The sequence below is a fragment of the Trichechus manatus genome, unplaced genomic scaffold (assembly GCF_000243295.1).
Source record: "Trichechus manatus latirostris isolate Lorelei unplaced genomic scaffold, TriManLat1.0 scaffold00117, whole genome shotgun sequence".
In the NCBI taxonomy this organism is placed as follows: Eukaryota; Metazoa; Chordata; class Mammalia; order Sirenia; family Trichechidae; genus Trichechus; species Trichechus manatus.
In genome coordinates this window covers 687,008-700,789 of record NW_004444053.1, presented here as the reverse complement: position 1 = coordinate 700,789, position 13,782 = coordinate 687,008, and the positions used below count along the sequence as shown (strand labels likewise).

At 38.4% G+C, this 13,782-nt stretch overlaps 1 protein-coding gene across 1 annotated transcript in view; it reads left to right on the top strand.

The window, feature by feature from the left end:
- Positions 1 to 526: 526 nt before the first annotated feature.
- The window catches only part of MPC2 (mitochondrial pyruvate carrier 2), a 36,380-nt gene continuing 23,124 nt past the window's right edge, over positions 527 to 13,782 (top strand). The window contains exon 1 of the mRNA XM_023738423.1: positions 527 to 827. Within this exon, the coding sequence (XP_023594191.1) occupies positions 719 to 827 (109 nt within the window). The 5' untranslated portion in view covers positions 527 to 718. The remainder of the gene's footprint in view (positions 828 to 13,782) is intronic.

Below are 13,782 nucleotides of genomic sequence, written 5' to 3'. Positions count from 1 at the left end.
CCCACTCCCACCCCCACCCCCACCTTTCCAGGGAATGAGGGCGGTGTGCGACACGACTGCCCTCACTTTAGAAAAGTGGTTTCAGGCCATTCTAGCCAACTTTTTAATTCTGTATGGATAAAAGAGGAATGCAGAGAGAAGGAGCTGAGATCTGTAGTCTCTTGCTCACGGATCTCACTTCAAAACAAGGAAAACGGTCGTGTGGTGTCACCTTCAGTTAAGGCACGGAAGGCCCGAAAAGCCCATTTTAACTATGGGAGGTTAGAAGCTGGTTGTAGCTTCACTTTCCCTTCACCATCATGGCCTCGAGGGCAAAAAGGAGAAGTTGGATGTTCCCGCCTCATTCTGCTCGCGCCGCAGAGCGGGCCAATCACCGCGGGCAGCTGCGCCTTGCGCAAGCGCGCTGCCAGCAGGGACAGGGGATCTGGGTGAGGCAATCCTTTTGGCACCCGTTGCCATGACTCCTCCTCCGCCTCACGCGCCCGAGGGCAGGGGGCGGAACCGGGGTGGGCCATAGCAGAGTCTCCGCCCCCTCAGCCTTTGCCTCCCCTGGGTGGTTCGCAGGGAGCAGGGTGCGCCGCGGAAAGGGCGCTCTAGGGGAGCGGAGAACGAGAGGCGCTGTGGCCGGAGAAGGTGACAAGCTACCCTTCGTTGTCAGCCAGAAAAAAGGACACGGCGACTCTCTCACCCGGCTGCCCACAATTTTTCGGCGGCGGAGATGGCGGCCGCCGGCGCCCGAGGCCTACGGGCCACCTACCACCGGGTCCTGGATAAAGTGGAGCTGATGCTGCCGGAGAAATTGCGGCCGCTGTACAACCACCCGGCAGGTAATGATGCCAGAATGACTCCCACCGAGATCTTCTCTTCCTCTCCCTCCAGAATGTTAGTACTGCCCACTGACAACTCTGCGGCTGGGGGCATTATCCTCAGCTCTAACCTTTTCCCTCAGATGAATCCGTCTACTCTTCCAACCTCTGTATTTCACCTTCTCTCCCAAACCTGTGGTTCTAAAGTCAGCGTCCTTCCCCGCCTTTATTGCATCCCTCTCTTACGCACTACTCAAACCCGAGCTGAGTTTGCGGATTTGATCCATCTCAGTTTCTGCCCCCACGAAGGTATCTGGGCCGCCACGAAACCCTCGTTCTCCCCCTTTCCCTTTATGAATTGTTAACCCACACGGAGCTAGCTGACCAACATAGCGGCCAGTCGAGCCCGAGGGCTTGGAGTAAAGGTCATACTTCCTTTAGCTGCGGCTGGCAGGCCTGCAGATGGAGCCTCCCCCAAACTGCACGGGTTACCCGGCTTTCAGATGTAGTGAAATCCTTCCTCATCCCATAGGTCGTTTGTTTCTTTAAACTTATTTATGAAATTACTGAACAGGCTTTCCTTCAAACTTATTGTGAAGACAGACCTGTATTTTAATTCTGCTCGGCTACTTTCTATAGGTCTGACCTTGAGGCAGAATCCTGGATCTCTGACTTAATTTCTGTAAAAGGTGGTCCATGTGAGAATTAAAGATGTCATATATGCTTGGTTCTTCATCAGTGGCGCAGTAAATGTTAACTCTCAGTAAATGTTAGCTCTTTCTTGTCCTACTGGAAAAGCAGTGTTCTTGTGATTGAAAAAAAAAAGTCCTGTAAGAAGCTGGAAGATCGTGATCCCTCCAACTCTTATTACACTCCGACTACTCTAGAATTTTGTTACCTCTTCCATAAAATGGGCAGTAATAATACTTCCTTGGCTAGAGGCTACAATCAGATATCTCCTGAGGTCTGTTTCAAGCCTAAGACTAATCAAATGAAAAAATGTGTTACAATTGAAAGGTTAAAATGCTACCAAAAAAGTGTACATAGTTAAATCTTGTCTTTTGCAATTGGTGTTAAGAAGGTTATGTGGTTCCCATCTATGTCTGATTATGAAGCAGTTCTCTGGAGCCTGAGCTGGTTACTAAATCTGATTTCCAGTTTGATAATGGAATAAACTGTAGTTTAGGATTATAGTCCAGTTTAATCCTTAGTACTATTTACTACAATGTTGTATCTGTTGTAAACTGATTTTTAAGATGTTGTTATTGATGATGTTTATTTAGATTGTTTACCTTTAGTTCTTTTAACATTCTTTTTTTGGAATTGTGCTGTTTTGTGGCAAAGATTTTCAGGAGGGAGGATTGAGCAATGCTTTGGTAGTGATCTTGGCATTACAGAGTCAAAGGTATTCTGTGGAGTCAACTCTTAGGCTTTGTGTTTGTGTTAGGATAAGGAAAGGGTGAAGGGGGAGCAGTTTTAAACTATTTAAAATAATATAGAATTGGAGAGTAGTCTTAATTATTAATCTCTTCCAAAATCTTGGCTTTAGCCCCTTGTAATTACTGCTGATAATACTTTATTCAACTTCAGAAGGGAGAAGAGTTACCTTTCATTTGTAGACCGTCCGTTTCATCTGGGTGTTCTTGGATTAGTTTAGTTATTTTAACTCCTTTCTCCAGTATATGTTTAAAAAAAACCACTGCCTTGAGTTGATTCCAACTCATAGCAACCCCAAAGGGTTTCCAAAGCTGTAAATCTCTAGGGAAGCAGACTGCCACATCTTTCTCCCATGGAGCCTATGGTGGTTTCGAACCGGCAGCCTTTCAGTTAGCAGTCGATCACTTGAACTACTGCAGCACCAGGGCTCCTACCACCGAGGATGAAGAACCAGGAGGGGAACACATCCTTTGGACTTGGAGACCCTGCGCCTAGAAGCTCCTCGACCAGGGGAAGATGGATGACAAGGACCTTTCCCCAGAGCCGACAGAGAGAGAAAGCCTTCCCCTAGAGTTGGCACCCTGAATTCAAACTTCTAGCCTCCTAGACCATGAGAGAGTAAATTTTTCTTTGTTAAAGCCATGCACTTGTGGTATTTCTGTTATAGTAGCAGTAGATTACTCAGAATAGTGGAAGGAATATAGGCTTTGAAGCAAGACACACCTACATTTGAGTCTTGATTGCATTACCTTGATGTTAATCCCCCCCAAGCCTTGGTTTTCTAATCTATAAAATGGTCGTAGTAATTGTCACTGTTGAAGGATTTTTTTGAAAATTAAATGATACAATGACTGCAAAACATGTAGCAGCCCAGTGTTTGCACATAGACTCTTTACAAATGTTAGTTCTCTCCCATCTAGGCTCTTCGTGGATTTAAAAGTTGTCGGCTTGAACTAAAACCAAACCCGTTGCCGTTGAGTCAATTCTGACCCATAGTGATCCTATAGGACAGAGTAGAACTGCCCCTTAGGGTTTCCAGAGCTGTAATCTTTATGGAAGCAGACTGCCACATCTGTCTCCTGTGGAGCGGCTTGTAGGTTCGAACCGCTGACCTTTCAGTTAACAGCTGAGCACTTATCCACTGCACCACCAGGGTTCCTGTTATAGGCATACGAATGTAGAAATACAGAAGCATGAAAAATGTAACTTGATCCATTAGTATTGAATAAAATCTGAGAAACACTGATCACTCTTCTAAGACTTATGCAGAATGAATATTCAAAGTTTTTGCATCCAGTAATAGAATTTTTTACTGAATCACCATTTAGACATTAAGCTGTATTCACATACAGGGGATGTTAAAAAACGATACGCAAGGCTTGGATATTAACACTTGAAAATCATACATTATTGATTCTAAATTTTTGAGATTTAATTTTACCACTGACAAATATGTCTAGACAGTTAACAGGAATATGTCTTTATATAGAAATATACTGTAGTTATGGAGTACCTGTGGCCCAGATCAACACCTTCATCATCCATGTGTCTGTATATTGTCCCAGGCACATCATGACCCACCTCTGCAGAGGTAGAACAGAGTGCTAACAAAGTGTATGTCCTGGTTAAATTCCTCAGCTCTCATAAGGGGATGTCACTCTGCCCACCATCACCTAGTGACTCCACACTAACTGCTTCATAGTTACACTCTAGGTACGTGTCAGAGAATATAACCTTGAAATCATGCTGCCTATTGTTTACTTAAAAGCTTAGTGCAAATAAGCCATTAGTGGAGGAGTGTCATTCCTTTGTTTTTGTGATCTTCAAAGAGGAGTGAATCTTCCCAAGGGAAGCACAAGATGAAACTTACGAGTATAGGAACAAACAACAAAACTTCTATTGATGTTTGCTTTTATTTTATCCTTTAAAAATTTCCATTGTACGTATGTTTTATAATACAAAAATATTTATACAGTAATATATATGTATGTATGTTTATGGTTTATGAATATATAAAATATTTTTATAATATATATCGTTAATATATAATATGTATACGTGTGTATATATATACATACATATATATACGGGGGATGTGTACTCAAAATTGTTTAACCGATGAGGCATGTGTTCAAAAGAAGTTCGGGATCACAAATCTAAGAAGTCTAAAAATTATCATTCAGTTAAGTCAGAACAGAAAACAAGCTGCTATCTGAACCATATCAACTTAGCCCACTGTAGCTTTGCTTCTGTTGAATTACATTTTGGCTTAAGTGGAAGAGCATTAAAAAAAAAACAAAAAAAAAAAACCAGTTCTGTGAAACTTGTTGCAGTGTTCAGTGTACTGCTGCTGAGAACATCATTCTCCACATTACACGGTGTTTTTTCTGTGAAGACTCATGGGAGAAATTACTTTAAATTGGATCTGAATAACAAGAATAGTTGCAATTTTCCTAAGTGAATTGTTTTTTCTTTTTTATCGTAAAGACTCAGAGAATGTTTTAAAAATAAAAACATACTAAATGAACCAATATTAACAGTGTTCCTAAGGGAATATATCATAAAAATTCAAAATTAAGTGCTAAGGGAATTGATGTTTTACAAGATAGCTTAATACACTTTAGTTCAAAACATATGTAAATAGAACAAACTGTGGATCAAGTAAATAATAGTGTAGATATTCAGTTATGAATTAACACAATTCTTTAGCATCTCTGTTAGAACGACTTATTTTCTTGGCAAATATATTGTCAGTGAAGAATGTTAATGCCTGTCTAAGTATCTTAAGCGTGTGCGCGCGCTTGTGTATGTATGTGTGTAAGTCATAACCTGTTACCTTAACATTGAAGGATAAGAACCAAGATTGAAAGTTAGAATTTCAAATACAACTGTTAAGTGACTAATGAGAAATAGAATATTTTGAAATGGTCAGCTACCAAGAAAGTAGAATTATTCAAGATTTATTGAAGGCCTAGTACTGTTCTGACACTTAGAATGATACATTAGTGAATAAAATAAAAATCCCTGCCCACAGAGAGTTGGTATTCTCAGAAGAGATGATAAAAAGAATGCAATCCTTGTTGTAGTTGTTAGTATGACACTAGATCGTTTCTGTCCACTAGCCTGATTATGGAGCCCTAGTGGCACAGTGATTAAGAGATTGGCTGCTAACCAAAAGGTCAGCAGTTCGAATCCACCAGCAGCTCCTTGGAAACACTGGGGCAGTTCTACTTTCTTCTGTAGGGTTGCTATGAGTCAGAATCGACTGGAAAACAATGGGTTTGTTTTTTTTTTTTAATCTGATTATAAACTAAAAAATTTAGACTATTCATGCCTGACCTATTTTGAAATTACCAATTGTGCCAGGGAGAAGCATGCCTTAAGAAAAGCTATATATTTATTTCTGAGTCATGTGAAGGAGTCTCTGGGTGGCACAAAAGCTTGAATGCTGAGCTACTGATCAAAAAGTTGGTAGTTCAAGTCAACCCAGAGGCACCTTGGAAGAAAGGTCTGGTCATCTACTTGTAAAAGATCACAGCCATTGAAAACCCTATGGAGCACACTTCTACTCTGAAACAATAAGGGATTGTCTTAGTTAACTGCTGTAACAAAAATAGCACAAAGTGGGCGGTTTTAAAGAACAAGAATTTATTATCTCACAAATTTGGAGGCTAGGAGTCCCAATTCAGGGCATTGGCAAGGCTAGGCTCTCTCTGTTTTCTCTGTCTGTGTGTCACCTCTAGGGGAAGATCCTTGTCTCTTTCAGCTTCTGTACTGCTGGTTGTTTCATGACATTCTGGACTTGTAGATGATCTTCAGATGGTGTCTTCTTCCTGTATTTGTCTGTCTGCGTCCGGAGTCCCCTTTATAAGACACCACTCAGAAGGATTAGGTTTAGGACCCACACCTCATTAACAAAAGAAACCCCTGTTTCCAAACAGGATCACATTCGTACCTACAGGGGTTAGGACTTTAACATATTTTTTGAGGGGACACAATTCAGTCCTTAACAGGGAGTTTGGACTTTTCTTAAGGTCCCTTCTAGCTATAACATAGACTTAATGTCTCTACTAAAACTTCTCTTACTTTCAGAGCCTTTGGAGAAGTTCAGATTTCATTGGGCAAGACCATATACTTATTGTTAGATTAGGATTTAGAGATTTAGATTTTAACTTTGCTATGCTATATATATTTTATACAAGTAATTTCACCTGTTTGGGCCTCATTTACCTGATTATAAGATGAGTGCCTGAACTAGATGATCTCAACAATCTTAAAAGCCAGTGATCCTTTATAACTGAAGAAATGTGCAAATTAAAAATATATCAACCTAAACTTCATCTTAGTTAATCTCTTCATCTGCTACTTTACTTTGGAGTTCCACACCAAAGGCAGCTTTCAATCAACATTTTTAAAAACATTATATAACTGTGATGTTCTGGGTACTGTTTGAGTGATAGCTATTGCCAAGGCATTATGGAGGATATAAAAATTGTATGGTTCTAAAATTGTTGCCCAGTCATCTCCTTAAAAAAACCAAAAACAAAAAAAAAGTCATCTCCTTAGATAGTGTTCAATCAGAACTGGCTTTAGTACAAATAAAAATTAATAATTTTTAGCAGTTAATATCAGCTTCAAAGAGTAGTCTATAAATTCTAAGGATTTATGACTAGCTTAAGGAGCCCTGGTGGCACAGTGGTTAAAGCAGTTGGCTTCTAATCAAAAGGTCCACAGTTTGAACCAGCTGCTGCGCAGGAGAAATATGTGGCAACCTGTTTCTGTAAAGATTTACAGCCTTGGAAACCCTGTGGGGCAGTTCTATTCTGTCCTATAGGATTGCTATGAGTTGGAATTGACTTGACCGCAGTGGGTTTAGTTTTTTTTTTTTTTTTTCCTTTGGTAAGTAGTTTGTCACATATAGTAAACAGGTGGACCTTCATAATATAAAGAACTAAGAAGTATGTTGAAAAGTAATAAATCGTAGAGGAATGGTATGAAAGGAGTGGAGAGGTAGTGGAATGGTAGTGATTTTTATGATCTTAGTATTCAGAAAGAAACTTTATTTTCCATATTGGGGCATGGTGAGCACTTCGCTTAAGAGTGTGTGTGTGTGTCTGTGTGTGTAAAAATTACATATTCTATCCCAAGAAGGAAGTCTTTCCTTAGGGAATCATACATACAATAAAAACAATGTACTTTCTAGATAGAGTTTATATTTCATTAATAACAGTAATTCCTCTTAGATAAGAAAATTTGTCATTATTTTATCAACAGGTTCATCAGATTTCATCAGGGCAAACTAGATTTGTTAATTTGTTTAAAAAGTATGTCTTTTATACATTTTGCTATAATCCCTTGAAGAATTTCTGAAATTCTTCTATGAAAGTTTGTTTTTAGTTTCACTTTAAAAATAGACAAAAATAACAGCACAAAAGAAAATAACCATTATATCATCCTCTTTAGTTTCATATATGCTTGAAAATAGTTTATAATTTTTAAATATATATATTTTTGAATACTTGTTTGATGATTCTAAATTTTCAGCATTTGAGACTGCTTTTTCAACTTTCAAGAGTGAAGTTTTAAGAACCAAGATGCTAATTATTTGACAAAATTAACAAGTTTGAAAATGTTTTAATTAATACTTTGTCTAAAAGAATGTACATTTATATTTTATGGGGGCACATATCCCTCATTTTGGACTCCAAATTTAATTTCTTATCAGGTTATTTTTATTCAGTATATTTTCAACATTTCAAGTTTTCCACCTAATCAGATTTTTTTCATTCATTATAATGAGTATTATCCAGGTACTTTGTTAGTTGTACTTTCTACTCTTCTTGATTTTAAGATATTATAATCACTTCAGATATTATAGTTATTTAATTATCCCTTTTATTTTTATGTTCTGCCATAAGAGTAGCTATTTCATTGTATGAGCAAAAACCTGTTTTTTCAAGGTGTAGAATGACACATAATGTTGTGTAGTCTCTTGTTAAGTGATATCTATTTCCAAATGCTTTGTTTTGTAAAATTGTTATGTTTTAGAAATGTTGAAGTAAGTTGGAATGTTTTCTCACTGTCATATCCATTGTTGATTGGTTGTTTCTGTAAGATAGCCTCTGCCCTTGGCTAAATTGTCTAGATTTATTTGAATTATTATTAACTCTTAAAGTTCAAAAATAATTACCTAAGATAAAATGAAAGGATGAAGTGAAGTAAGTTATTTTTATTTATGTTAAGCCATGTGAGACCACAGGTACTTTTTCCTTTTTCTTAACAATGAAGAAAACACTGCCTGTTTACATTTATATATATGCAACTCTGATTATTTCTGTCCCTTGTCAACATCCTCTGGTATCTCAGAGAAATTAACAATTTAGACTTCCTCATAATGTATGCTTGCTGCTGATAGTTTTCTGTTTACTACTTAGCAGTGGTTAAACTTATTTAGGAATTATATTTGTATTTTAAACTTACTCCGTAACTAAAATATCCACACCTCTCTTGGCCCAATTTCCAGCAACTATAATTTCATGTTTGAAGTTTTTTGCTTGTTTTGCTTGGTTTGTGAGGAAGGGGCAGTTAATATTTTAAAACTATGAACTAGAATGCTGTAAAATTCTTCCCCTGGGGCAGTTGTGTAAATTAGTTACAAGGGAAAACTAGAAAACCTTGACTTTACATTAACCTTGAAGGATCAATCATTTAAGCTTTGTAGAGAAACCAGAATCTAGAGACATTACTCAGGAAACAGTTTTGGGACATGGCAGAATAAGAAGCATCAGTTTAGAAATAGAAAGAATCTGTTGAAGAGTTCAAAGTAAAAATTAAACACCTATCCAGCCAGAGACTAAACCAATGTGCTGGCTTTTACTTGAGTAATGAAACTGAGCTCCATGCAGGGATGAAAAATAAACTTAGTAATTAATAGTGCATATGGCCCAGAGACACTGTATAGGACAAAGTAAAATGAACTAGATATGACGATAGAAACCCAGAAGCGCAAGCTAAAGAAATGGACCAGAAAGTTTGAAAATATTGACTTTTAGAATCAATGCATCAAGGCATCCGACTCTTGGGAAAAAATTCAGGAGCCAAAGTAGGGGAGTGTTACGATAGCAAATTCTAGCTTTGAGGCCGAAGCAATGTCAAGGCAAATCTACCTCAAACTTGGAGTTTGATTCGCGTCTACCCTTGTTAGCTGCCTTGGAATCGGCTCAGCTCATGGCAACCCTGTGCACAACTGAATAAAATGCAGGCCCTGCCCCATGATTGGTTGTGGATCGAACTGTTGTGATCCATAAGGTTTTCGTTGCCTAATTTTCAGAAGTAGATCTCTAGGCATTTCTTTCTACTCCGTCTTAGTCTGGAAGCTCTGCTGAAGCCTGTTCAGCATCATAGCAACACACAAGCCTCCACTGACAGAGAAAGAGTGGTGGCTGTGCTTGAGGTGAATTAACCTGGAATGGAACCTGGTCTCCCTGCAAGGAAGGCGCCAGGTCTACCACTGAATACCAATGACCTCACTCACATCTATCTTAGATATGATTAAGCCAATTTGATTTTGTTAACAAATATTTATTATCTGTCAAGGAAGATTAAGGAATAGTCTTTATCTTCAGGGAACTCATTGTCTGGTTAAAGTAATAGACAAATGGATCATTGTAATTGTTAAGTGCAGAGAACAATAGAAGAATATACAGGCTGCTTTGGGAGTTCAGAGAAGTCAAGTTTAGCCTAACATGGATATGTGAAAGAAGGCTTCGTTAAGAAGATGCAGCCTAAATGAGTTTTTGAAGGATTCTAGGGTTAGGCAGACCTGGCAGTGTGCTCCCGTAAAGATTACAGCCTAAAAACCCTATGAGGCAGTTCTCTGTCACGTGGGGTCTCTGTGAGTCAAAAATAACTGACAGCACCTAACAACAATAGCATGGTTTGCCAGATGAAGACACGGCAGAATACTGGGAGGGGAGAGCATAAATTAAGGTGTAGAGCCATGAAACTAGTTGAACCTTCTGCCTAGCCAGTTAACCCATCTCGGCCAGAGTGTCTTAACCTTGGCACTATTGACATTTTTGGGCCAGATGACTCTTTGTTGTGGGGGAGGAGGGATTGAGAAACAATTATCTAAGCTAAAATTTAGTTATTTTAAGATTAGAAATCTATAGTCTGAAACTTGGTGCCTTTATGTTTTCTTTTATATCCTTTAGTTCCTTAGTAAAAAATTATTTTGAAATTTCAACCTAGCATTACCAAAGAAAACTATTTCTATTATCTTGCCCAGGATAGAAGGGGATCATTATCTGGCTAGAGTTCCAGGAGTAATGGTAGCCATGATCAAAACACTACCAAGATTAGAGAATTAGGTCAAAGATAGAATACAGTAACCCAGAAATTGAATATAGATACATTTTACTCAATTGTGGAAACAATCAAAATTTAGAACTCCTTGATTGTTTTAATTCTCCCAGCAATTATTTCAGCTCTCGCTCCAGGTTTGTTTCTTCTACAACTTAAACCGCAGAAAGTACAGAGGAAAACGTGGAAATGATTAGGTATCAGATGTGTGTGAAAAAGATGAAGTTTAGCATTATATTGGTTTTGGCCAGCAAGGAAAGATAAGATCTGTGCCATGATCTTCTAGTGTTTGAAGATTTATTATTCTAAAGACGGTATCCAGCCTCTTTGAAGACTGAGAAAATAAGACTTAGATTGTAGTTAAAGGACTTTAGTTAAAATGTTAATAGGAAATAACCAAACTTACTTAAAAACTCGTAAAAGTATAAACCAGAGTTATCAATATTTAAGTATCAGGCTGATAAAAACAACTTATATATGATTTGAAAATATGTTTAAAGTTATATGTGTGTGTATATATGTATTTATGCTTATATTTTTATACACATACATATATGTTCTTATATATTGATCTTACGTCTAAATTCCAGTTAATATAAACTGCTTCCAACTGTGCTGGCTAACTTTCCTTTTTATTCAACATTCTATTAGGTGAAGGAGCCCTGGTGGCGCAGTGGTTAAGCACTCGGCTGCTAACTCAAAGGTCAGCCATTCGAACCACCAGCTGCTCCACAAGAGAAAGATGTGGCAGTCTGCTTCCATAAAGATTTACAGACTTGGAAACCCTATGTGGAGCAGTTCTACTCTGTCCTGTGGGGTCGCTATGAGACAGAATCAACTGGACGGCAAGGGGTTTGGTTTGGGATATTAGGTGATAGGTTATAAGTATGAATTATATTTAGCCATTAGCTTCAAGGAGGTCATAATCTCAATAGGTAAGTAGATATATAACTAACTACAGCAGAATATTTAATGTACACTTTGTTAAATTTTAAAACCCAATTGTATTAGCATTGAATTAATGAATTTAGCTGTAAGAACGATGTGAGTTAGTTTGGGAGGGGTAAAAAACATCAAGGACTGTGTTAAATTGTGGAAGAATAGTCTAAAATGCAGGTGCTCTGGTGGTACAACAGTTAAGCACTTGGCTGCTAACCAGAAGGTTGGCAGTTTGAACCCACCCAGCAGCTCTGTGGGAAAAAGACTTGGCAATCTGCTTCCATAAAGATTACAGCCAAGAAAAACCCATGGGGCAGTTCTACTCTGCCACATGGAGTCGCTCTAAGTCGGAATTGATTCAACGGCCACCAACAACAAAAAGTCTAAAATGTGTAACATTGCCATCAATTAATAATGCTAAAGACAAGCAATAGTTTACACTATCTGAGGGATGCTTTTTAAAATTGCTTAATAATCAAAAGTTAAAGAAGGAGCACTTACTAATAAAAATGAAAGACTACAGTCATCAGTGTGGATTATACCTCAACATAAAGAAAACAAGAATCTTCACAACTGGACCAATAAGCAACATCATGATAAATGGAGAAAAGATTGAAGTTGTCAGGGATTTCATTTTACTTGGATCCACAATCAATGTCAATGGAAGCAACAGTCAAGAAATTAAATAACATATTGCATTGGACAGATCTTCTGAGAAGACCTCTTTCAAGTGTTCAAAAACAAAGATGTTACTTTAAGGACTAAGGTGCGCCTGACCCAAGCCATGGTGTTTTCAGTCGCCTCATATGCATGTGAAAGCTGGACAGTGAATAAGGAAGACCAAAAAAGAATTGACACCTTTGAATGATGGTATTGGCAAAGAATATTGAATATACTGTGGACTGCCGGAAAAACAAACAGATCTGTCTTGGAAAAAGTATAGCCAGAATGCTCCTTAGAAGGGAGGATGACGAGACTTCGTCTTACGTACTTTGGATGTGTTCTCAGGAGGGACCAGTCCCTGGAGAAAGACATCATGCTTGGTAAAGTAGAGGGTCAACGAAAAAGAGGAAGACCCTCAATGAGCTGGATTGACACAGTGGCTGCAACAATGGGCTCATACATAGCAATGATTGTAAGGATGGCACAGGAGCTGGCATTGTTTTGCTCTGTTGTATGTAGGGTTGCTATGAATAGGAATCGACTTGATGGCACCTAGCAACAACAAAGAAGGAGCAGCTGCCATTCTTATATTTTTCACATTTCTCTGCTTAATGTCAAGATTAACCAACTACTTTTGATGGTACCAGTACCCATTACCCATTGCCATCAAGTTGATTAGACTCATAGTGACCATAGAGGACAGAATAGAACTGCCCCATAGGGTTTTCTAAGTTGTAATCTGTACAGCCCCACACATCTGTCAGTTACTATTAGTGAGTTGGAAAGGACTGGTATTGGCCATTTTGAATCAGACAATCATGGTATACTATGCCTGGAATGACAAATTGAAGAGGAATGGCGTTGCATTCATTATCAAAAAGAACATTTCAGGCTCTGTCCTGAATTACAGTGCTGTCAGTGATAGGATAATATTCATATGCCTACAAGGAAGACCAGTTAATAGAACTGCTATTAAAATTTACACACCAACCACTAATGCCAAAGATGAAGAAATGGAAGATTTTTACCAGCTTCTGCAGTCTGAAATGGATTGAAAATGCAATCAAGATGCATTGATAATTACTGGTGATTGGAATGCAAAAGTTGGAAACAAAGAAGGATTTGGTAGTTGAAAAATGTGGCTTTGGTGATAGAAACGACACTGGAGATCGCAAGATAGAATTTTGCAAGACCAACGACTTCTTCATTGCAAATACCTTTTTTCACCAACATAAACAGCGACTATACACGTGGACCTCGCCAGATAAAATACACAGGAATCAAATTGACTACATCTGTGGAAAGAGATGATGGAACAGCTCAATATCATCAGTCAGAAGATGACCAGGGGCCAACTGTGGAACATACCATCAACTGCTCATATGCAAGTTCAGGTTGAAGCTGAAGAAAATTTAGAATAAGTCTACGAGAGCCAAGGTATGACCTTGAGTATATTCCATCTCAATTTAGAGACCATCTCAAGAATAGATTTGACACATTGAACACTAATGACCAAAGACCAGACGAGTTGTGAAATGACATCAAGGACATCACAGATGAACAAAGCAAGAGGTCA